The sequence below is a fragment of the Manis javanica genome, chromosome 5 (genome assembly GCF_040802235.1).
Source record: "Manis javanica isolate MJ-LG chromosome 5, MJ_LKY, whole genome shotgun sequence".
NCBI lineage: Eukaryota > Metazoa > Chordata > Mammalia > Pholidota > Manidae > Manis > Manis javanica.
This window is the reverse complement of record NC_133160.1, coordinates 9,283,064-9,307,715: the sequence shown is the minus strand read 5'-3', so window position 1 is coordinate 9,307,715 and position 24,652 is coordinate 9,283,064. Positions and strand designations below refer to the sequence as shown.

Sequence of the window (24,652 nt, the reverse complement as noted above, 5' to 3'; positions counted from 1 at the left end):
ACCAGGGTCTTCCAGTGGAAGAAACAACTTTGCTTTCATTTCTTAATGGTCCCTGTCATCTATGCCTCCTTCTCAGGATTATTTCATAGTCAACCTGCTCCTGCCAAGAAAAGAGTTTCCTTCCGATTTATGAACCTGAACAGGCTGTATAGGAGTCAGCACTTTTTCTCCTCTAAGTTTTATTACTTCCTAAATTTCCACTTGTTACTAAACCAGCATTCTGTTTCTGCTCCTTAGTAAAGAACCACGCCATGCTGTTGCATGTAGCAAGGGACATTCACAGATTGCAAAGTTTCCCCCAAGGAGGACTAGCCAGTTGCCCCCAGGGTGTGTTTCCCGGTTATTTCAGGATTTTTAAATTGGATTAAGATAAAGCGTGTGGCTTTAATGGTATTGTTAGAAAAATTCAAGACCTATTGTCAGAGCTCTGTTTCCTTCCCAGAATTGGGAAAGTATCCAGCCATGGGGGAATCTTAAACCTGTTTGCTGATTGATGGGCTATTCCATCGATAGCTAACATTTAAGAAGCACTCAATGCCCGAGACATGGGGCTTATTCTTACCATTTTACATCTGGCACAACTAAGGCACTGGGTGAATTTGACTGTGTTTATCAAATGTGACTCACATATAAATACAGAATGCAGACTTATTTTTTAAGTGACTGTTTAGTTTTATCCTTGTTTTCTGCTTAAGATGGTTCTGGGTTTCTATTCAGAAAAAGTGGCTTAAGGTTTTCAGTTTGAGTTAGTTTAAAGAAAAGTGGTTGTACACAGCTATAGTAAAAATCACAAGGGGGCAGAGTTGCCCCTAGAGTGTGTGAACTTGGGCAACATTTTGTGGGGTTCCTGTCTACGTAAGCAATTTGAGACATCCTCAGTGTTTCATTCTGGTGACCCAATCGATGCCACAAAAAATTTGTTTTCAATACTGTGTCTTCTGGAAACTGGCTTAGACGCCATAGGTGTGGGGTCTGCAGCTCTTTGGGGGTGCTTGTTGACCTTGTGCCTGAATGGAAGAAATGGGAACTTAGCTGGTCCCAGCCACCAGAAGGGGCGACTCCAGCCTTTCAAGGCAGGTGCTTCCAGCAGCCAGAACCCACGTAGGACCCTGCATGTGCTAGGCACACCCTGCTGCGAGGTACTGCAGGGTCCTGGCACAGGGAGGGATCCCAAGTGTAGGGTCACAGAGGATCCTGAAGCACAGGGCCTGGGGCAAAGATCCTGCTTCCCTGGGGCTTAAGGGTAGGAGGAAGTTGTTTGAATAATAATAAAACTTACATAGCAATTATTTCAAAACCTCTTAGGTGTGAAGGAAAAAAAGCTGATGTAAGGAGGAAGCCAGCTGGAAAGTTCTAGTATTTATCATATCTAATTCTGTTTGTGGGTTTGTTGGTAAAAAATAGTTATTCTTTTTTTTTCTAACTTTGAGATTTTTGTAAGATGTTCAAGCAAAGGGATACATTTGCCTTCTAAGCAATCAGCTCAGCCCAATTGGCTGCTCTGGGCTCCTCTGTGAGCTGGCCCAAGGTGGGCACCATGAATCTACTTTACCTGGCTGCCACTTCCAAAGAGGTCTAGAGACACAACCACAACAGAGCTGCGAGAGAGAGAGCAGGGAGAGACTCGGACGAATCCACGTTGACCGCATGGCTCTGTCACCTTGGGTAAGTGGTTTCTGAACCCTAGTGTCAGCTGTAAAATGGACAGTGCCTACCTCATAGGGATGAGACAAAGAGTAAACGGAGTATGTGCACACAAAACTGTCCCTTGTTGAATGAACTGGACATGTAAAGGGGATATTTGAACAGTCTCTAGAAAGAAGAAAGATACACCAAAGTTGTCATTGCTTTCAACTGTTTTATTGCTAAACTATCATGATACAAGCTGTATAAAAATACTTTACATATAGCAAAAACAAAGTACATTAAACTGGGGATTAAAAACATTTTGCATAGGAATGTGATGTATTCAAACTTCTTTAACAGTCAAGATTTTCAAAACATAAGCCTTCCAGCACTATCCCGTTGCAGAGACTTCTATTCGTTTGAGAACTAATTAGTTCCTTAGTCTCAATATTTTCTCCCTTCTCAGGGTTGTAGAGGCAAAAGGGTGAGGTTCTTTGACAAGATGAGGATGCTGAGCTTGTCCCAACCACAGCATCCGTCTGCTCGGGCCAATCAGAATGCAGAAAGCACCTGCTGATTTGCATCTAAGTCATCCAAACCCTGACCTCAGCAGGTGTTTAGTCCGCCATCAATTGCATAAAGGCAGACTGTTAAACCTTTCTTCCAGCATCTAATACCCCATCTTATCTCCAGAGGGGCTTGCTTGGGGGCCATCTCTAGCTCAGCATTCACCACAAAAGTTTGTTTTTAAACAATCTGAGTTAGGATGTTGGCTATAACTCAAGGTTGTGAAAGCTGAGAGAAATTGAAGTTTGCAACCACAGTTTTATGTGGTACTTCTTAAGCCTTTAGTTGGAATGCAGGAAGACACTTGTACTGGCTGCTTTCTGTAAGATTTAATGTCCAAATCCCAGGCTTGGGAGACCAGAGGTGAAGGAAGATGTTTTGGGTACCTGCTAAATGGCTGTCCCTCTAATAAAAAAAAAAAATGAGTTCAGGAATGTTTACCCCAGCTTGTCAAGAATGCCACAACCTCCATGCCTCTTGTAAACTGAAGTGAACAAAGTTATTAACAGGACCCCTTGACATTCTTTCAAGTTCTGAACAACAGAAAGCATGTGGACTGTTTTCTGACATGAAAATAAACAAATTAGGCCTCTGTTTAGTTCAGAGTGACAATCAGAACACATCAGCATTCAATCTGTCTAAATATGACAGCTCCCACACGGACCAAGGCTGGCTCCCTGAGATGGATGTCTTGGCTACTGGATGTAAACAAGAAAGGCCACATGAGTGCTTCTCAGTTCTCGAAGGAATCAACTTGATCCATCCCAGGTTGTGCCTATGCTGGAAAACTCAAGATGTCCTTTGGATAATGCATACAGGGGTTACCTACCAGGATTCGGTCAACTCTGTAAACAGTAGCCTGCACTGAGGGTTCTGTGAATATGAACTCTTTTTGAATCCATTACAGCACAGGCAGTTTTGTTTTAAAACCAAATCACCTACTAGGCCACTGATTTGGGGGATCTAAACACTTTACAGTTCTGCTCTTAGTGATAAGATCATGGCTCAGAGCTGAGTAAGTCAACGCCATTGTCAGGCAACTAATGGGTGATTCCCGCCTCCACAAAGCCTTCCCCCCTCTTTTCTCGGAGATGCTTTCTTCTAGGAGACAGGTGACTATCAGGCTCTGAGGTCGGTTCTTGTTTTTTTTTTTTTTTTTTTTTTTCTGGAATGATTAACAAATGTTCAGGAATACATCATTACTCTTAAGGAAGAAAAAATCACCATATATGTAAAAAGGCCATTGAAAAAGATTTCTGACCATTTATAAATAGTTTCTAATTCCAACAGGTATGATAATTTGAAGACAGATAAAAAGCATAAAAATACAGATAAGAAAATAAAATTTAATAACATACTAATTTGGATTGCTATTATATATTATCAAGCAGCAATATTTTTGTACAATACAGGAAGACTTGCAAACCTTGGAAATATACTACATTCAGCAACATGGTAGATTGCTGTTGGGCGTGGTACCTATTTACATTACCTTGGCTGTAGCAAGTGCAAACCTCGACCTGAGATCCTTCTAACACGTGCAACACACACATCTTGACCATTTGGATAGCCTGCCTTACTCGTTCTCTTAGAGGATCTTATTGCCTCTTCCCATACTGAAAATACTTCGTGAGCAATTACTCTTGGCAAAACTGCCTCCTGCATTTGTAACTGACAAAACTTTCTTGACAGCTGTCGCTTCTGAACACGCGTTCTCTTGCCCATTTACGTCTCAAAACTAATGCTTGTGTTTCTTTCCTTTGCTATTTGGTATAGTTGTGTATGGAAGTGCTTCCTCTAATCAACTAAGATTTCTTAGAAAAAGAGTTTGTGTGTGTATACACACACACACACACACACACATATATATGTACAGGAGTTTGAACTACCAGGAGTTTCTTTTCACTAACATGGTTAGAAGATTGATGGAAAACGCATTAGTCCTTTTTCAGCCCATGCACAATGAAGCTGAGCAAATTTGCTACAATAGCAGGAAGGCACTTGGGTCAGACATTCAGATAACTGAGGAAAGGCCAAATTCCCTCATGTGCAAAAAAATGGCTCCTAGCCAGGTCAAGGGTGACCAAATCATTCACCAAACACTTTAGCTCTTCCCCAGTGAAGTCAATATTGCTGGAGAGAAAATGCTTTAGGTAAAAGCTACTTGTATAAGGAATTTTTTAAATTAATTAGGTAGAATTTTTGCATCCCAGAAGGTCTGCAGTAGCGGACAACTTCCTACTGGCACTTGGTTTAAAAGAGAGTTTTGCTAAACTCTGTGCTTGGGGTGGGCAGAGAAGTTCCCTGTTGTTAAGGAAAATAAATGCTAGGTTTTAAGGAAAAGGCTACACAGTGTGGGGTACACAAGTCCCAACCCGGGCATTCTGTCCTTTATCTGGAGCACCAAACACACCAGGCCACGGTCACATGCCCTGTGCCCCTGGCCCGGTGGGCAGGGACATTTAACCTCTGGGTAACCTTGATGGGAAAGCCAATACTTAGAAAACCCACAGTGGATCTTTAACTGCCATGGTTCTCTTCTTAGGCCTATGCCCACCAGATTTGATTGAGAAATCACTAAGTACAGCCTTTTGAAGAGTGCTAGGAATATTTACACTCTGTGTGGATTATTGAGGAAGACATTAAATGGCTGAAAATGAATCTTTGGCTTATCCTAGAGTGTCTGCAATAAATGCAAGCAGATACACATCTGTGTGATTAAAAATTCACCTGCCAAGTTCTCTGAGGGTTTTAGTTGTTTGCCAAAATTGCACCAAAGGAGAAATTCTTGAGGACTCTCAGTGTGCATGGTGGAGAAAGACAACTGGAGGAAAAATCACGAAAATGACTGGTCTGAGCAGCACCCACCAAACTAAGGGATGCGCATGAGTGGATTTGCTTCTGTTTAGACAGGGCAGCGAATGCAGATGGGTCTCTGGGCCTGAGGGGAGCTTTAAAGGGGTGCTGGTAAAAATAACCTGTGAACTCTGGGGCCAAATCCTGAGCTTCAGTGTCCCACTTTGAGTCTGGGCCACAGAGGGAATTCAGCCCTTCTCCTCTCGTGGGGGAACCCACTTAGAGAAACACTTAGGCCTGCCAATTGCCTCATGTCACCACCATTTTACTTAACAAAAATACCTGCACCTTAATTTTTAGTTCTGCTTTAGCCCTTCTACCATTCCTTCTCAAAATTCAACGCACATGCTTAAGACCCTTAATTACTATGGAAAAACACTGCAGCTTAGGAAGAAAGCAAGCAAGAATGTCAAAAAGCCGTCACGTGGGGCTGCAGTGGACGGGGTCCACTCTGCTGCCCGGACTCCTTCTCCAGTCCGTGGGCGTGTCCTGTGGGGGTGGCGAGTGGCTGGCCAAGAGCACGCCGCCTCTAGCCGCCGTTGGCCTGCTTTTTGAAGCAGAGGGGAAAAAAAAGGAACAAACGTGTATATATGTCATAACTTAACATTGAGTTTTAACAGGTGATCTTGTATGGGCCAGACGGCTTTGCTTCCAAAAGTGAAAATTTAAAAATAAAGCTTTTGCAGTGGCCCAACTGTCATGTCGAAGAGGCAGTCTCTAAGGATGACGGTCCGGCTTCTCTTTTTCTCCAGCCTGTAAACCGGACTCTGGGGCCAGGTCCCTTTGGTTGCTCGGTTTGAGAACTCCTTTCCTTCAAAGGGACAGGAGCTACACCAGGAATCTGTGACCTGGAAAAATGAACGCGACGGCTGGGGTTTCATCACGGTGCCCCCATCCTCCACCCCCACCCCAGCCCGCATCCCTGGCCGCGGGCACTCCGTTCTCAGGCGTGTTCCAGCGTGCTGTCTTGTTCAGAATGCGTTTTTGGTCAGCAGGCACTTAGGTTTGGATGGGCCGCCGGCAAGTCAACTGAGATGCTTGTTGGGATTTAAAACAAAAATCAAAAGGCAGAGGGTTCTCCCCGGTGTCTACAGACAGAGGTGGGTGGGTGGGGGTGCTCCTTAATTGAGAATCAGCTTTCTGTTGGAACGCTGTCCCGTGGGTGGACTCCAGGCCAGGAGGTGTACAGTAAAGAAAACGGAAGGTCAGGGGCAGTGGAAGGCTCGGAGGGGTCAGATACGGAAGGTGTCTTGCTAATGGCATCTTCTACGTCTGATTTCTGGTGGGAGGTCCTGAAAACTCCTTCCTGATTATTTCATTAACTACAAAAGAAAAGAGAGAGAGAGAGGCACACCCAGACACAGATCAGATTCACTTTCGGGAACCTAGACAGTCATGATATTATTTTTTTAAAATACGTTTTTGTTCTCTGTGACAATGTCTATAATTTTTAACGCACATTCCTTCCTGTGCTGTGACTTTTTTTTTCTGGGCGATAATATTTTATGCTACAGGTTTGTTAGTGAAAATCATCCAAATTAACTTAAAAATCATGGCCAAAAAGGAATTGGGCCACAGGGCATGTTCTCAGCACATTCTTTCCTATTTTATTCAATTTGGGCTCTCATACCAAACTCCTTTTGTTATGACGACACCCAGAAAATGCCTACTACACGACCAACACACAGCTCCTTGACCCACCAAACATACAGCTCTCAGAAGGAGGGGGGTGCTTAGAAAGAGAGGGTGAGAACAAGGTGGACAAACAGCAGCCATCCATGAAATAAACCTAATCTCTTCCTTTCAGCACCACCAGGAACTCCTGCACCCTACTCTGAAAGACTGTGTCGCAAATCTTCTATAAAATGGAAAGTGACATCAGAGAGCTCTGGAAAATTCGGTCACCCCGGAACCCTAAAGGACTGTGGAATTCCTAGCAAGGAACCACGAACGCAATGCCAGCCACAGGTACCAACAAGGCAGCTGTCCTCTCCCACTGTGGCCTCCTGTCTGGGGCACTAGTTCCCGGAATCAAGGCAGTGAGGGCTTTGAATAACGGATCTGGCAGAGAGGCTTCCTTTCAGCATCCTGGGAAAGAAGAAGTTGCTATTAAGGGTGGCAGCCCAGACTCCAGACAGATATGTGATGTGCCCTGAGGGGTGTGTACACATCCAGTTTGCAGGTGAATTGTGATGACTGGTCCCAGGAGTGGGAAAGGAGAGGAGGCAGATCCCTTTGGGTCCCATCAAAGGTAGATGAATCCCCACTCCTGCTTCTGACACTGACTTATTCCCACAGCCGCCTCAAGCTTTGGTTTTAACATCTTCACCTTATCCTAAAGTGAGAGATGGAAAACCAACAGTGAAGGTTAACTGTTGGGATTTGCTCAGCCTTTCCACATTCAGGCTGAACCCTCTTAGGTCCAGGGTGCTTTTCCCTAGAAGGCCCCCTGCATGGATGGGTCTACCACCCCTGTAAGAAGAAAGCGAATACAGCCTGCTTTAGAGCCGCATAAGCCAAGTCTGGCTCAGCTCCCTCACTAAACTGGCTGTGTGACTTTAACTCTCTGTGCCTCAGTTTTCTCATCTGTGAAGTGGGAATCATAACCGTGTGTACCTTTTATGGTGGTTGAGAGGATGGTAGACATCCAGGTACACCCAAGCTCTTAGCACATACCAGGTAAATGGCAAGGAGAAGCTGTTAGCTACAATGGTTAGCAGTTTCCCCACGCTGTGTGTCAGATGCTGAGCTCAGGGCTTTGCACAAATGGGCGGTTCTGTGCCAGAATCCAGCCCGGCACAGCTTGCCGTCCTTCAGATGCATGCTGAAAGCATACGCAAGGCGAGGATTCAGGTTCTAGAGCCGGATGGCCACGGTCAGAATCCTGCCTCTGCTGCTGCCTTCCTTGCTGAATCCTGCCTTAGCCATTTTACTGCTCAGTGCCTCAGTTTCCCCATCTGTGAATTGTGTATAGAAACGTTATCTTCCCTCTAAGGTGGTTGAGGAGCTTGGATAAAATAATGCAAGTGACAAAATCATCACAGTGACCAGTGTAGAGCAGGTGTTGGTTCGTATGGTAGTATGTATATATGTATATATATATGAGATGGTTATATGTATTAGAATATGAAACATATATGTTAATGTATGAGATTGTATTAGAATAACGAACATTTCCAAAGTATGGAAATGGTTCCCTTACAAAGAACTCAGAAGATGAATTCATACTCAGCTAAGGAGCATTAATTGGGCACTTCCTATTTACTAGGGCCCAGCGCACTCTCAGGGGCTCACGACCTGTAGGAATGGCAGCCAGAGAGCTCCGTGGTCTAGGAGCCCTGCCAGGGCCTGGTAAGCTGAGAGCCCTTTGTGAAGCCGCAGAGAAAGCAGAGTGCCCGGGGGACGAGGGGTCAGGGCGGCTTCATGCGAAACTTTTCAAAGCCCGGATTCTGGAGGGCTTCCTGTTTTCTCAACCTAGGAAACAAGAGAGGTCTATCCTTAATGGAAACTTTCCACAGCCTTGACTTTCTAAAAATACCTGGTAGGCAGAGGTGCTGGCACCACGGCCCTCACAAAAGGGGGGTTTTCCTTCTCAGAAGACGGGGCTGCGGCTGGGGCCGGTCAGGGGATGGACGTCGGGAGATGCGTCACGCGGGCAGAGGCGGCTTTCCCCTCCCGCTTTCTGAAAGCCGTTCTCAGGTAGAAGCTAACGGGCCCGGAGAACTCAGCGCGCACTGGCATTTCGGTCTCCCCGCGGGGGCGGGCAGGGGGGCAGCTGGGCGCTCAGGCCCACTGAGACCGCTCAGGGTAGAGGGGCCTTGTCTTTCTGAGACCTCGGCTCTTGCTCTTCTGGCTGTGCCCGAGGAGAAAGCTGTGGAGCAGAGATGCCAGCGGGGCGGCTACAGTGGGAGTGTAGCCATGCCACCCTGAGAACTTGGGCTCCAAGCTCCAAGAGAGGGTCTGCCTGAGCACTTCCTCCCGACCCCCATCTCCTGCCTCCTCCCAGCCTGGCAGACTCGAGGATTTGGGTGGAAGGGAAAAGGGAAAGGGAGATTGCACTGCGCTTTGAATCAGTTCTGTGCTGCCCACCAGGAAAGCTCTCCCTCTGTTTTTCCCCATCTTTAGTCTTTTAGGGGAGGGAGGGTCTCCCCACTGAGCTTGAGGTCACCCTTATCTAAAAACTCAGCTCTGGACCTGTCCTCCACCTGCTTCCCTAGGGGCCCCTACAGGCCCTGCGATCTGGGCCCTGCTCGGGCTGTGACCTCGCCTCCTGCTGTCCTCCCAACTCTGCAGGCCAGGCACACCCACTTCCGTCTGTGCGGTGGTGCCCAAGGCAGCCTCAGAGCCTCTGCCCTGCTCTCCCTACCTCCCTAGTGCTTTTCTGCCTCATGCTTTATTCAAGGCTCTGCTCACAGCCTCCTCCGGGAGCCTGCCCTGGCGGCCATCTACAGCGGCCACCCCCTGCCCTCTCTATCTAGTGCTTTATATTCTTGTTCCTCCGCTGAATCTCCAGTTTTTAAACAGTGCCTTGGTACACAGGAAATATTCAACATTTACTAACAAACGAGAAAATGGAAGCTTAGAAAAGGGAGGCTACCTTAAGCAGGCAGCCGCAGGTCATACTGTCAGCACTGGGATTTGTCCAACGGTACCTTGTCCTGGAAGCCATCTCATGTTCCTACTATGGGACCCTGCCTCCCTCTAGAACCAAGTACTGAGTCCTCAAAATGCTTTGTGTGTCCTTCCTGTGCCAGGTTGAGTCACTTGGATCCCACTGTACCACGCATACAGCAGGCACCTGATGCACGCCACGCATCTTAGCCCACCATGAGGACCCCATGTCATCAGCCTAGGCCATCTGGTTTAGGGTAGCTGATTTTCCTCTGTCACCCACTTGACAAATGGGATACCAGTCCATTACATGTCTGGAGCCTTTTCTGTACAAAAGACCATAAGCCATTCACATTCATGGAGAGCTAACTATGTGCCAGGCACTGTACCAAGTACTAAGTTATTTCTCACACCAACCCTAATAATCCAATTATCCTTGCTTTATAGATGGGGAAATGGAGACAGGCGGTCACTTGGCATAGCAGCTGAAGGGCAGGGATCAGGATGTGAGCCTGCACCCGTTTTATTAACCCATACACTATATGGCTGCACAACTGGTAAAGAGATTGTACTATTAAGCTCAGCAGTCACTGCCTTTCCTCCAAGGCCACCTCTGCTAAGTTAAGAGCAGCAAGGCCACGTGCTGAGCGGTTAAGGTGGTCACTGAATGTCACTTTCTCAGAACAGAATTGAGGCCAGCGGTACTGAGCCTGCCGTGAGGACCCCTGACCTTTCATTACCCTTAAGGAGTGGCACTGTGATGAAACACTGCTGACAAATGTGTCTGCCACCTCAGGGTGATTTCTAAGCTTGCCATCTAAGGCTGAAGCCGGAAAAGTAAAGATGGATCGATGTAAGTATACAAAAATTACACATTGTTCTCTTTAACACTCTGAAAAATCAATCTATGATATATTTTCAGTATGTATGATGAAAAGTAATTCATACATACATATTACAAATTAACAACAAAAAGGCTTCAGGCATGAAAAAGAAGAGAATATACAAGGGGTCACCAAACTTCTTCTGTAAAGACCAGATAAAAATACTTTCACTTTTGGGAGCTCTGTGGCCCCTCATGCAACTAGTCAGCTCCACAGTTACAGTGTGGAAGCAGCCATACACAAACTGTGAGCAAATGGGCACAGCTGTGTGCCAATAAACTCCACTCACCGAAACAGGCTGGTGCCAGATGTGGCCTGAGACTTAGCTTACTGACCCCCAGTATATGCCAATCACAAAGAAGAAAAGGAAAGGGTATTTTGTTCACCTGCTTCTAGGGGCTGGCTATCTAAGGAAGCCTGTGTCTCTTACTAGTACTATTCATCAAACAGTTCTGGGTTGACTTAGTGTTAAATTTTTAAAAACGGAATTGATTTCCGTTAGCATTCCACTCCGCCCCAGGAATTTTCTGATTCACTTGAAGGCCCAGACACCTGCATGCTGACTTCCTTCTTTGAGCTGAGCTCAGAGGTTCTCAAACTTCAGCTTACAGAAGAATGGCTGCTCATGGCTGCATACAGAAAACCACAAAGATTATACCTTAGGTAGCATTTAAGAGACTTCCAAGGGTAATTTTTGACTCTGTGCCTTTTTCCCTTAACTGCTGTCTTGGGAACTTAATCCCCTGAGAAAGAAGCAACAGGGTGGGGTAGACAGACCCCATCCAGCCTCTCTCCCAAACCTCAAGCATGTTTTCTAAAATGTGGTTAGACCACGTGAGCGCCCACGACAGCCTGAGAGCCTGGGGCCGGCCACAGGACCACAGCCACAAAGGCCCCCCTCAAGCTCTAACAGGACCTGGGGAGCTGCCATCTGCAGGCCAGTCAGCGGGTCCAGGAGCCATCTTGGGTGCAAGGCCCACCCGCCGCCCTTTTCCTCTGCCCTGCGGTGTCTCGCTGGACTCACTCCCAAGACCTGCGCTTGGAGCCAAGCGAGATGGTACTCTGAGGGGCGGGAGGGAAGCCCAGGGCCTGCACTGTCCACGAGCACCAGTCCTGCTTCCCCTCTAGCAATAGAAAGCAGTTAAGGAGGAAAGGTAGCCACCGGCCTGGGGCATTCCACTGTGATTTTGGTATCAAAACTGAAATGATTTGTCCTCTAAGAACACAGCTCTCCAGGCCTCTGCTTTTCCTACGTAAGTGCCCAGCCCTTCGTCCCCTCCCAGCCATCTCTGCGTGCTCTGGGGCGCTGAGGAACACTGGAGAAGAGCTTTCCAGAGCAGCCGGGCCAGACTCCCCGGGCTCTGTGTAAAGGACAAAACACCCTTGATAGGCCTGTGGCCCAAAGCTGTGGGTGGTGTCTGAAGATGAAGTGCCCGTAAGCCCCCTCTGGGGGCCTGCAGATCAGAGCCGACTTGCTCAAGTTCCCAAGCCCCTGCAAGGGCAGGAGCTTCGCCAGCTTCTGACACCAGGGAGGGAGGAGGCAGACTAAAAAGGCCCTTTGACAACTTCTCTGCGCAGCTAGAACCCTCAGCACTAATACTGCAGTTGCATTTTTATAATCCCGACTCCTTGGATGCGAAGCCCTCAGGAGGGAGTGTGGCTCCTGGTGGGTATCCAGCAAAGAGTCTCTGGTCTTGCTGTTGCCTTTGACTGTTGACAGTGTTTCATAATCGCTGTTGGGGAATGTGCCCGAGGCGTCCTCCCGTCAAAGGGCCACGCTGCTGCCGTGAAGCCCTGGTATCGCAGTGGGCCCCACCCTCTGGGAAACGTGCATCTGGGACGTCCTGTGTGTGCTGATAGGCGTGGCCTCGGACGGTTACTGTTACTGCATCTGCAGAGCGACCACGGGTGTGATGCTGCCAAGGACTCCTGGGTCCGGCCTGTGACGTAATGTCACTTTCACTGACAAAGGGACCATTCAGAAGCCGCAGCCCAGCAAGCCAGGGAGATGGCTGTGAACCAGGGAGCTGCAACCCGACAGCAGAGACATGGGCTGATGTCCGGTGTGTGCTCTGCGGTGAGGGCTCACTATGTGCTGGGCACTGTGTGTGCTGATTCTAATGCAGAGGATTTCAAAGGACAGCAGTAGCATTGCTGCTGAGGCACAGAAAGGGAAACAGACTCCCCGCTGTCCACAGGGGCTCTCTGCCCAGGGCCTCCTGACACCTGCACCAGCTTCCAAGCTCTTCTGTGTAATCCCAAGTCCACAGGGGTGGATTTATTACCTAAAGCTAGATGAGGGGCTTTCCTGAGCTCAGTGGGAAAACCACAGCTCTATCCTGGAATGAGCTGCAAGTTTGACTGATGAGCTCAAGACTGGAAATTACCTAAGCACGATTTGCTTCGAGAGTAGCTCCCCAGCTTTTCTGCCCTGCGCGCCCTCTCTGGTTCCAAAGCACCAACTACCCCACCACCAGCAGAGCCTTGCTAACTGGATTCACCAAGCAAAGTGTACAAAACCAAACAGGAGCTGGCCTAGTGCAGGAGAACTTTCAAATGCAGGAACATGCCATTGCTGCATTCTTCCTGGGGGGAGGTGGTGGGGCCCCCAGCAGAGCATGCAAATTCCCGGAGCTTCAGCCCCCCTCACCCCACCCCAACCTCAAGCTCCAGCCTCACAGAGAATCCCAGGGGTGTCCCCTCACGAAGTGGGTGGGGGCCAGCCCTTGAGAGCGGGAAATGGGGTCTGTGAGGAGATGGTTGGGAAGCGAGGAGAGAGGGCCTTCAGATTGTAAAGGGCTTTTTTTTTTTCACTTAAAAAAAATTCAGGTTAAGGAAACACACAGCTGGAAAACAAAAAGAGAGGCAAAAGATATCAATTACCTTTGACTTTGATTTCTCGGATCAAAGATCACAGTCATTCTGTTTCATAATATGTTTTGTATCCAGCTAAGGTGTGTGTCTATCAGCTCTGAAAAAGATTTGCAAAACCAATTTTGAGAAGAAAAAAAAAAATCACCTTCGACCCCTAATATGCTTCCAACTCATGCTTATATCATCTGTTTAATGAGCATCTCTTACAACCTAGGGCCAATCAGAACCCAGGCCAGACCAGAACCTCTGGCTGTAGTTGACGCCCCCATTCTGCATCATCTTAACATTTGTGCCAGAATTAACCCCACACCAGGGTAACAATCACTGAGATGAAGGATTTTGTGCTAAGATCTGAGGTCAAAGTGCATTAGCAAGCTTATGGCCTTTTTTTTTTTTTTCAAGCTAGACAAAAGAGCCCTGCCCTGGTATGTCCTGGAGTTTCAAGTCATGGTCAACTCCAGAGATAAAATTTAAAAAGCTTGATTCTGCTACAGTCAAAGAATATCTGAATTTCATGAGAGAGCTACTAAAATATAGGCTTTTATATATGCTAAATTTGAACCATTTCCTTCTTACTAGTGATGTAACCTTGGTGGGTATGCAAATTCAGACGCTTGCACCTTTTCTTCCTGTTTTTTTTTGGTGGGGGGGGGTTGACAAAAAAAAGAAGTTACTATTTTTATAGCCCTCGCCCAATCAGAGCACTGAAGGCACTTAAAAAGGAGATGTGAGCAGTCTACATTGTAAGCCATTCTATTATAACACATTTCTCTTCAATTTTAAGCAACAAATTCCCCCCTATAGCTATGTAATGCATAGAGCTTTCAAAACTTGTTTTCTTACGGCCGAATTTCAAGGGCAGATCTGTTTTTTGAGTGCCTGATTCAGAAATATTTTCTGGGGTTAATTGCTCCCAGGGAACAATCTGGCCTTTTCTAGCTGCAGCTTTCTGAGCATCGTTAGGAAGGCCAGGATACTCTTGTAAGGAGAGGTACAAACTCCCTGAAATCTCACCTTGAAGGCAGTAGATCTCCATAATGAGACCTTTTCAGCAGTTGCACAGTTACAGGCCTGGCCTCCAAATGTGGGGCTCCACTAGGGTTTGCTCGGTGGGGGCTGGTTGGGGTTTGTCACGGGCCCCTGCCACCCGGAACAAAATAACCACCTCACCTCTCCTCTGTAGTTGCTATAAGCACAACTTGTACCACACATTTCAGGCCATCTCCTGAAGCAAAAAGGCCCACTCTCCACAAGTCCAGGTGCCTGTGGCCCCAAGGCTACTCCCTGACTGTGCCTCCCTTCCCCCCCTCCACATTCCCTTGCTCCAAACCCAGGAGCCACAGGCATTGTCAGCTCCATCACTCAGGACCTTGAACATCACCTCTGCCCCGACAAGGACCACATTAGTGTTTACAGCCCCAAACCAGCCCCTGAACTTCAGACTTAGGTATCTGCTCACTGGGCATCTTGAACCTACCGATATGGCCCAAACGGGCTCCTCATCCTCTCTACCAGCCCCTGCACTGCCTGCTCCCTTCTTCTGGCCCCTGAGGCCAATCTCGGTCATAGCCCACATCCCCTCCATAGGCAGATACTTCTGGATTTACCCTCAAACTAACAGCCTCCACCACCTCCTGTCCGGACGCTGTCCTGGCCCCTCACCTGTCTCCCTGCCCTGTGTGGGGATGCCTGGTCCTGCCCAACAGCGAGAGGTCCTGTTAGAAATGTAGGTAGAGCATCTGGCTGAGTTGTTTTCCCTAGAAAAAAAACAGCTCAAGGTGCTCTAATGGCCAAGACATGTTTATGGCATCCATATACCCATCCAAGGTGTCAGGCGCCATGTACAGGTCCAAGGTCACCATTCTGGAGCAGCCGCTTGAATCTGGGTGGAACGCGGAGACCACGCCCCTGCCCTTAGCCGGCCAGTGCACACGTGCTTCGAGGAGAGACCCAGTGGACTCAGAGAGCCAGCAGAGCCGAGTCCTGCCCTGAATCCGCTCCCGCCCCTTGTCAAGAGAGTTCAGAGAATTTATAAAGCAACAAACTGATCAGTTTATCTACGGCCTTTTGAGGTGCAGCTTCCTGTTTAGTCATGAAGTTTCACTCTTCGATTGTATGTTTCTTGGTGGAAGACCGAGGTAACAAGACTCAGAGGAAGGGCCTGTTTTAATTCAACTTAGACCCCAAATTCAACTCAAGACCCAGCCCCCCACCAACCATCCTTCCCCACAAGAGACTGTTCGGGTGCCTTATTTAATCCCCACAGTCATCTCTGGGAGCTGGTGGTGCTATGCCTGAGGCAGAGAAAGAGAAAAGTAGAGTGACTTGCTGGGAACAGGCCCCAGCGCTGTGGGCACTAGTCCCAGGCCAGGGCTTCCTACATTGGAAGATGGTCGGGCTGCCCCAGGAGCTGGGTTAACATGTGGACTAGCATCAGAAGCCCTTGGAATAAAGGCACAGTCAGTACATCCATGTAAGTCTCATGGCCTCTAACTGAGCCTCAGTTTCCCCACAAAATGGGGAAAAGAACACCTTGGTAAGGTTGCTGTGAGGATTAAATGAGATGATAGAGCTAGCTTACTGGCAGGTGTTTATTAACTCTGCAATATGGTCCCCTCAGGAAGAAAGATGGGACAGTGAGAGAAAAAGATGTGGAAGGAGACAGACCAGCCCAAGCAGCCCACCCCACAACCAATGACATGATTCTGCTTTCCTACACATTGAAAGAGGAATTTAATCCATTGAGCAGTGTGACTATTCTGGTCAGTTGTTAGTGACACAGAGGTAGACATCAAGAGAGAAGGCTGTGTTCAGAGTTACCATGTTACCTAAGTGACATCTGTAAACCCAAAGATAAAAAGAGGGGCCTCTGGTCTGTGGTCCCTTAATGCCTACAGCTGAAGACCTTTACAGTGATGTTGCATTTTTACAACCTTAGGCATAAATCAGTGAATCGGTGCCCTAGTCCTGTGAATTCAGTGATAATTTAGGATATGAGTTGGAAGTGCTTCCCTGATTAATCTACACTGATAGTTAACATGAAAGCACAAGCTGTCAACAGATGAAATACAAAACTACAGTCTTTACAGACAAAAAACGCAGACCCAAGAATCCGTCACCTTGACAAATTATACAACTAGCCACCAGCCTCAGAGCATAGGCACGCGTCTTTAAATGAGAACGAATGAGATGGGGAAAACCCGTACGCATCTGCATCATGAGCTGACCCAAGGTACATTGAGTGTGATGGTCCACAAGGAAGATGCGGATGTCCCTCCAGCCACGGTAGAGCATGCTGCCATCTTGTCCGGCTCTACTTTCCCCATGATTCCACACAGGCTTACAACCTAGGGAGAAAAGGCTTGGGCTTTCTCTAAGGTCGCTGCCCTCTGAGGAAGGACTAACCATCTGCGTAAACTCAGCCCTGAGCCGAGTGTGCCCCTTCAGCCCCACCCTTTTCTCCAGTTCAGCAGAATTTCTTCTGATTTCAGGCCGTCACATTGCACCTCTCCCATCAAGTAACCACACAGCTTCTGAGGTAGAAGCCACAGGCGGGAAAGCATTCTAAGCAAACCACAGCTTGCTTCCTTGTCCTTCTGCCATTTCAGCCTAGACCCCGAAATTCTGCTGAGAGGCATCAGCCACAAAATGAGCACTGAAAGCGAGCTGTTGCCAAAACAGAAGCAGGAGAGCACTTGGTACTGCTCCAGCTGAGATTCGGGAAAGAAGCAGTGGTGCGAACCCACAAAGCAGGCTGTGAGCATGAACGAGATGATAACATGAGTGCCTAATTGTCTGGGAAGCCATCTTTCTCTTTGGGGGTTGGAGGCATTAATCACTCATGGTCAGTCATTGGAGTGTACTTATCCCTGCTTAGGGAGGAGGGGGTGCTGCCAGAAACCCCAGGTGGGTTAGCAGGTGAAGCCGAGAGCGGTAAGAAGCATTTCCCTCCCAAGCCACTTCTCTCAGGCCGGAGAATCACACAACACGTCCTCATGACCTCCCGGAAGAGGGCCGATCCCCGGCCTGGCTCGAAAGCATACCAGCATGGCGCCTGCCACTTGGAAAGGATTCATTGATTATTTATTAAATCTTCGAGCCCAGTTTCCACCCCACCCTCCCATAAATTCACCTTCCAGATCACTATGTGTCCTCCCACATATGTCATGACCAGCTCACAGCCCAACTCCCCAAGAAGTGTGCTTGCACACACACCTAAAACTCAATATGTCCTGAAAGGAAACATCTCGACCACAGCACGTGCCCCTCTATGATACCTGAGAACTTCGCGCCTTGTTGCTATGCATCTGAACCCTGCATCTCTATATGCAGCCTCCAAAGCTGCCTGGATCCCTCCAGCCCCACAGCCCCTTCTGCACCCTCCACTGATCTCACAAATACAGCCTTTCTGGGTCTGGTAAGGCTGTAAGTCTCTTGGTGGGGTGGGGGTGATAGACCACAGGGATGAGGGGCTCCCACCCTGGGGCACAGCTGCAGGCAAACAGCCTACGGGGAGCCAGACTGCTCAAGTCCAAACCCCTCCACATCCAGCCCTGCCACATCCTGCCATGGACTTGAGGCAAGCCAGGCCCTGGCTGCACTTCCCTAGTGAAAGGTGGGCAATAATTGTTCCTAACAATTTTAGAGGAAATCAATGAGTCAGCACATGACAGGTGCTTCAAACCTTGTTTGGCACATAGTCAGCCCTCCATATTCATGGAGCGAACGTGGGCCAAGCATTTCACATCTCGAGCCTCAGCTTCCTCGTCTGTACAATGGGGATAATAATGTGTATCCCAGAAAGATGTGTGATGAATACAATTGGCACAATGTTAAGCTAACAGAAACCATGTCAGCAGCTGTCCCTGTTATCATTGTTAATACATATTTAGCCTACCACACAGAGAATGTTTGGTTAACAAGCTAAAATGATCAGCCAGCCAGGCCACCCTCCTTCACCAAAGCACTTTCACCTTGGGAGCCCTCTCTGCTTTTACAGAGTGGGTGGGTCTGAGGTCAAGTGTGCTCTCAAAGATGCATTCTCACATCCTGCCCAAGGGGCCCCCTCCCAGGCCGTCCTGCTTGCGCACTGGCTGCGCTGGGCCAGCAGCATGCATAGCAGCTCTGTGAGTTACCCCCGCTCTGCAGACCAGAGGCTCCGGAAGCCAGCCCAGGCAACAGGCCCGCGCAGCCCCCAGCCACACAGACAGCTTATCAGCAAGACCTCAGAGCTTAAGAGAAAAATGCTGAGTCCCATCCCAAACAGTCCCCAGCTCTCAGGATGAGTAAACCTGGCAGTTCTGAAGCCCAGGATTTGAGTAAGAAGCTGAGGTGCTAACCGAGAGGAGGGATTGTCACTAGCAGCTGGGGAGGGCAGGTCAGCTTGCAGTCAAGAAGGTGCCAAGCCCCAAGTGGCAAGAGGCAGTCACCTGCCCTGAGCTATTCTCCAGGGAGACACAGTCATCGTACCCTCATGAAGTAACACTAGACAGGGCACATCCCCAAACTCAGCTTCCCAGGATTTACCCCAGGCCTCCACCATTAGCCTTCATGACTTGGAACTCCAAATTCACAGACAACGACTCCATCAAGGGGCTGAGAGAGCAGTGCCAGCATCTGAGGGCTGGCGGGCTGCTCATCCAGGCCTTGACGGGGTTGCCACTTGGAAAGATGGGAGGCCGGCGGCCAAGGTCACCTCCACAGTTCCTAAAGCACAGTGTGTGTACAGGCCAAGGAAGCACCATTTAGCGGGCACCTTCTATGCAGGCCCCATGCTTTCACATATATCATTATGGCCCACAGATGTATTTGCATGTACCAATGTTCATGGAGGCTTAGCATTAGATGCGGAAGGGTGAACCCCACAGATATGCCAGGGTGGACGCAGCCTTTCCATTGCACATGGTTACTGTGGTGATGGATCCCATTATTTCCAGAGGGTAGCATGGCTCAGGCTACAGACACCCTGCATCTAAAAGGCCCATGATGTGATGTCCACACTCCCTGGGCTGGGCTGGCATCGCCCTGAGTGGGCAGGACCTCATCTTTCATTCACTGCTGTATCTCCAGCACCCAGGACAGAGCCAAGCACATAGCAGGCGCCCAGTAAAAAGTTCATGGAGGAATGAGTGAGTGAATGAATGAAACAAACCCTTCACTGATTGGATTTAACCAGAATTTGCCTAAGTAGGTCTGGCTTCGATGTTCCCTGGCAGCTGGTCTGAAACCCTGGTGGAGATGTTGTTGGCCAAGTTGGCAGCAGTTAAACAGGAGCAAACATGGCAGCGTGCGAGCCATGCGTCATCAGCCACAGCAACAGGTGAGGGTCCCCCACATGAGCACCTGCCCCTCACTCATCCTCGGTGAGCCTCCTGGCCAGTCTGGTTCCTGGAACCTATAAACTATAGAGTTAGGAGAAGGGCAGAGTGAATAGGACCAGACTGGGGAGTATGGGGGGAGGGAAGGAGATGTGGGTAGGACGAAGGAAGAGACAGGAGGAGGGGGCAGGGGGATGGGGCAGTGCGGGGCAGGAGAGTGGGGAGGAGACAGGCTTTCTGTGGGGGCATCAGGGTCCCTGTGGCAGCTGCTGTTCCTGCCTCCCCAGTGACCATGGCCCTATCCTTCCCAGGGGAGCACAGGAGGCCGTGTGTGCTTGTGGTTTCCCAAGCCTCCCTGTAGCTCAGGTGGACACAGGATACAGGCTGACTAAAGAGACAAAGATACTGGGGAGAAAGGTGTGAGAGCTTGCCTTCCTGCTTCGGATGCTGGAGTGTGAGGAGGGGACTCAGAGGTCACCAGGGACCCACGGGTGGGGAGGTGCTGTTGTCACTCAAGGAAGGCAGGGGTGGGGGCGAGGGGGGATCCTGGGTTCTGGACACACCAGTGGACAGCTGTACCCACCCAGAGACTTCTCCCCACTCCAAACTCCTGTGATGTTCCAAATAATAAACAGCTTTTGGCAGCTGTTTGTCAGCTGTTCCGTCAATTGTAAGTGAAACCTCCTGATATAGAATAGTATTATTATTTTATTAATTTATATAGCACTTTCTAAAAAGCACTTTGTATATGTTTATTTAATCCTCACAGCAATCCCCTAAAGTAGGTATTGCCTGTCCCCATTTTACAGGCAATAAACTGAGGCGTGGAGAGATTAAGAAACATACCCAGGTTATGCAGCTACAAAGTAGCAGAGCCTGGAGTCAAGCCTACACAGTTCGGCCTAAGCTACCTAAAGATGGGCATTCTTTTGTGATTATCGTCTGGCAGCTGGAACCTGGTCCTCTGATGAACTCTGAACAAAGACTAGCCCTTGGTAGACTGTAACTTTTATCAGGGTTACACAGTGGAAATCACCCTTAATATTGGGGGAAAATGGAGGTGAGCTGACATATCCAATGTTCTCTCAGGTTAGCCTGGAGAGGATGAGTGTGGCCGGGCCCCCCTGGGACCATGATGCCAAGCAGGGGTAGGTATGTAAAAGATGAGGTGGTGCCAGCATATCACAAGACTGATGGTAGAGCCAAGGCCTGAGCTTCAGAGAGAGACGGTGGCTTCCCCAGGCATGACTGGAGGCATCCTAGCTTCCTTCTACTGGCAATATTCTCCAGCAGAAGAGGAAATTAAAGCACACTCCTCACAAAACTGGCAGCCCTAGTTTCTAGACCTAAGGGAACCCAAGCCTCCGCATGGGGTCAGTCCGCTTCCGGCTCTGGGCTCTGATGGCCACCATCGGAGTCCATGGGGCACTCTTCCTCTGAAAAAGGTGTAGCCATCTCAGCCTCCACGGTCAGGGGCCTGGGGAAATCTAGGTTATCCAGACGGTTGATGGGGTGAGTGGCTGCCAGACCACAGCTACCCGCAGCAGGAGCCTGGGTGCCGTAGATACTCACTGGCCTCCTAGTCTGAATTTCATTTTGATGGACTTCCACCCCCTAGCACCAGCCCACTGCTGGGACCATGGATCATATTTGGCCTTGGGAAAGGTGGCCCAGTGAAGATGGAAGATTATGCTCTTTCCTTCCTTACTCTTCTCTAGTCCCCCAGCCTTCCTTTCTGTACTCTAAACAACACCAAGCATGTGTACACCCCAGGGCCTTTGCACTTGCAGTTCCCTCTACCTAGGGTGCTGTTTCCTTAGATACCTATAAGTCACTCTCACTGTGATCTCTGCCCAAATGTCACCTTCTGTGGGATGTTTCTCTTACTGGAATATCAGGCCTCCATGCCACTCACCACTCTCTATTCCCCTCCACCCTGTTATACCTTATTCCTAGTACTTAGCTCTACCTGGTTCTATCATGTTCAGACCATGAGCTCAGTGAGGGCAAGGGACTTTGAACCTTTGTTCATTGCAGCGTCCCCAGCAGTGAACAATAAATAGCTGTTGGATGAATTAATGAGTAAATGAAAGAAAGAACAAGTGAATGGATAAACTATGGCTTCTGAGTACTGGCAACCTGGTGCTGACTTTATTGTGGCAAAATGTGTTTTAATACTTGTCTCTACAGAGAAGATTCCAAGGAAAACTTGGTAGGAAACCATGCTTTGCTATCATAAGGGAAGCTTGGGCCTTTGAGCTTATGGTCACACCGTCAGCCACCTGGCTCCTTCCCTGACTACAGAAACCCTGGGTAGAAAGTTCCGTGAGGCTCACACTCCCCCTAGAGCACCAAGCTCCAAGCATGGTATATAGTAGGCATATTAAATCATGCCGAAAAATGGGGTTAAGATATTTTGTGGAGTCTGGAATCCTAAACCTTTGTTTTCTACTCTGTCCAACTTAAAGGGGGATAAATTGTTTCTCCACTTGTGAACATCTCTAGCCTAAGCCCACTTCATATGCCATCTGGGATGTGGCTAGAAATTGCTCATGGAAAGACCTAAGCAGGAGGCAGGTTTTAAGAGCAGCACAGACTTGGGAAACCAGAGACACTTAGGGATGGGAGTGTCAGCCTTTGCAATGAAAGCCCTCCATCATCCCACCCCTGAGCACACATCAGGTGAGCTTGCCAAGCCTCAGTGGGGGAGGTGGGTTGCGGGGCCCCGGTGAGCTCTTGATGGGCATCCGAGCCCACAGGCAGGGTGGATGGCGGGGAATGACAGCAAGCCCCATTGAGAGATGGCTCTATCTTTACTTCTGTTATGAAAGATAACCCAGGGACAGTTTTAGAAAAACCCCATGAAAACTCAATATTGTCCATTTTTCCCCATCTGAGCTAGACGTTCAGTGACCTAAAGGCGATGTGAAGATTCAGTGCCACTCATTCTATGGAGCCTGACAAGCTGATGCCATTGTGTCTGCAGAAAAGCAAAAAGCCGAGAATAGCCAAGACCCTGCTGGGGAACAACAAGCTAGTGAATGAACCTACAGAAATTAAGAGTATCTACAAAGTGCTATCGTGAGGAATGGTCCCTGGGGACAAACTCATCTATGGAACAAAGCTGAGAGACCAGGCAGAGGCCCATGCTTCTGTGGAAATGATATTTACACCACCACTGCATTACGGGCCTGTGGGGATAGGATGGACTTCTTAACAGATGGTTTGGGACCACTACTTATCCATATGGAAAACAATGAAATTAGGACCTTACCTCATACTGGACACAAAAAACAATTCCAGGTGGATTACAAACTTAAGTGTGAGCAGTAAGACTCTAATGGATTTGGATGACACTATGGGAGCAGCTCTTCATGACATAAGGGTAGAAGAAGCTTTCATAAACCAGGGCTTCAGATTCAAAGAGCATCACCCTCACCTTGGGGGCTTGTAAAAGCTCGGCGTGCAGGGCCCCACCGCTAGTGTTTCTGATTCAGCAGGACTTGGGGTGGGGCCTGAGACCCCAAGCTCTCAAGTGCCACTGATGCTGTCAGTCCAGTGACACATTTTGGCTAGCACTGTCCCAAATTACAAAGAGCTCAAACCCTTCTGAAATAAATAAATCATTTAACTGTATTAAAATTTTCTGTTCATCATCATGTCACACACACGAGCTACACAAAACAATTAAACAATCTTACAGTATCAAATGCTGGGAAGATATAGAGTCATGAAGCTTCTTCTGTGTTGCTGATGGGAATGTGAATGGGTACAGCCTCTTAGGAAGACAATTTGGTGTTGTCTACCAAAGTGGCAGATGTGTCCACCCAGGGATAGAGCAGTTCTACTTGTAGGTATAACCTGACAGAAACTCCTCTGTATGTATGCACCAGGAAACAGAAAGAACATTCCAGGAAGCACTGCCTATAACAGCAGAGGGGAAAAACCTGGCAACAACCAAACGTCCACCACCAGCAGAAAGGATAAATGGGCTCCACCATGGAATAGTACACAGCAGAGAAAAGGAAAGGATTACAGCTACAGAAATGACAGCGTCTGAACCTCAAGAGTGTAATGCCGAAGACAAAACAAGCTGCAGAAAACGACTTAACAGAACGATTCCATTTATGTAAGGTTCACAGGCATCTAAAACTCAATGTGTTGTTTAGAGAAGCAAGCAATAGTAAAAGTATACAGGAAAGGAAGTGACAAACACAAAATTGAGGAGAGTGATTCCTCTGCGGTAGGTGGGAAGAGAATACATGTGGAATTTCATGGTCGATCCAGGCACCGAGCATCGTGGCTGTGAATATCAGAGAGAAGGGACAACCAGAACCCGGGTGGCCCCTGAGGGACACCCCACCACTTGTGAGGTACTCTTACCCAAGACATCAAACTGAATTCGATCCCGCTGCTAGTCTCAGTACCGATTTACGGGAATGCTGAGGACAGAGCAACACGTTAGGGAGCACTGTGGGGCTGCACCCAGCCAGGCTCAGGCCCTGGGCACACCACCTGGCTTCTCCAACGCAAAGGTGGCAGGGCGGAAAGATGAGGGCGGCACGGACAGAGGGAAGAAACGGAGAACACATTTCAAACAACCACAATATGTGGGCCCTGCCTTGGATCAAGTCAAACTGAACCAAAAAATAGGGCATTTCTGAGGCAGTTGAAAATTGAGCCTTGAGTTCGGTATGAAAGAATTAATCACTTTTTGCAATACTGAAATGATCATTTTTAGTGATGATAAAAATCAGAGAAACATTTTTTAAAGAGTCATTTTGTAGAGAAACATAAGCAAAGGGTTTGTAAAGAAACATTTTTTAAAAGACAGCATCAGAGATCAGAGTTATGTTTTGTCTTGTTTTTTAACTCAGGGTAGGTACACAGTATTTACTTGTATTTTTTATATCTTAC

General features: G+C 48.3%; 1 protein-coding gene across 7 annotated transcripts in view; it reads right to left on the bottom strand.

The window, feature by feature from the left end:
* Nucleotides 1-1,838: 1,838 nt before the first annotated feature.
* The window catches only part of NFATC2 (nuclear factor of activated T cells 2), a 148,392-nt gene continuing 125,578 nt past the window's right edge, over nucleotides 1,839-24,652 (bottom strand). For 4 of the 7 annotated variants that reach the window (XM_073236439.1, XM_073236440.1, XM_037006303.2 and 1 more), the window contains exon 10: nucleotides 1,839-6,371. In XM_073236439.1, coding sequence (XP_073092540.1) covers nucleotides 6,316-6,371 — 56 coding nt within the window. In that variant the 3' untranslated portion in view covers nucleotides 1,839-6,315. The other 3 variants (XM_073236436.1, XM_073236437.1, XM_073236438.1) reach the window with 3 other exon arrangements.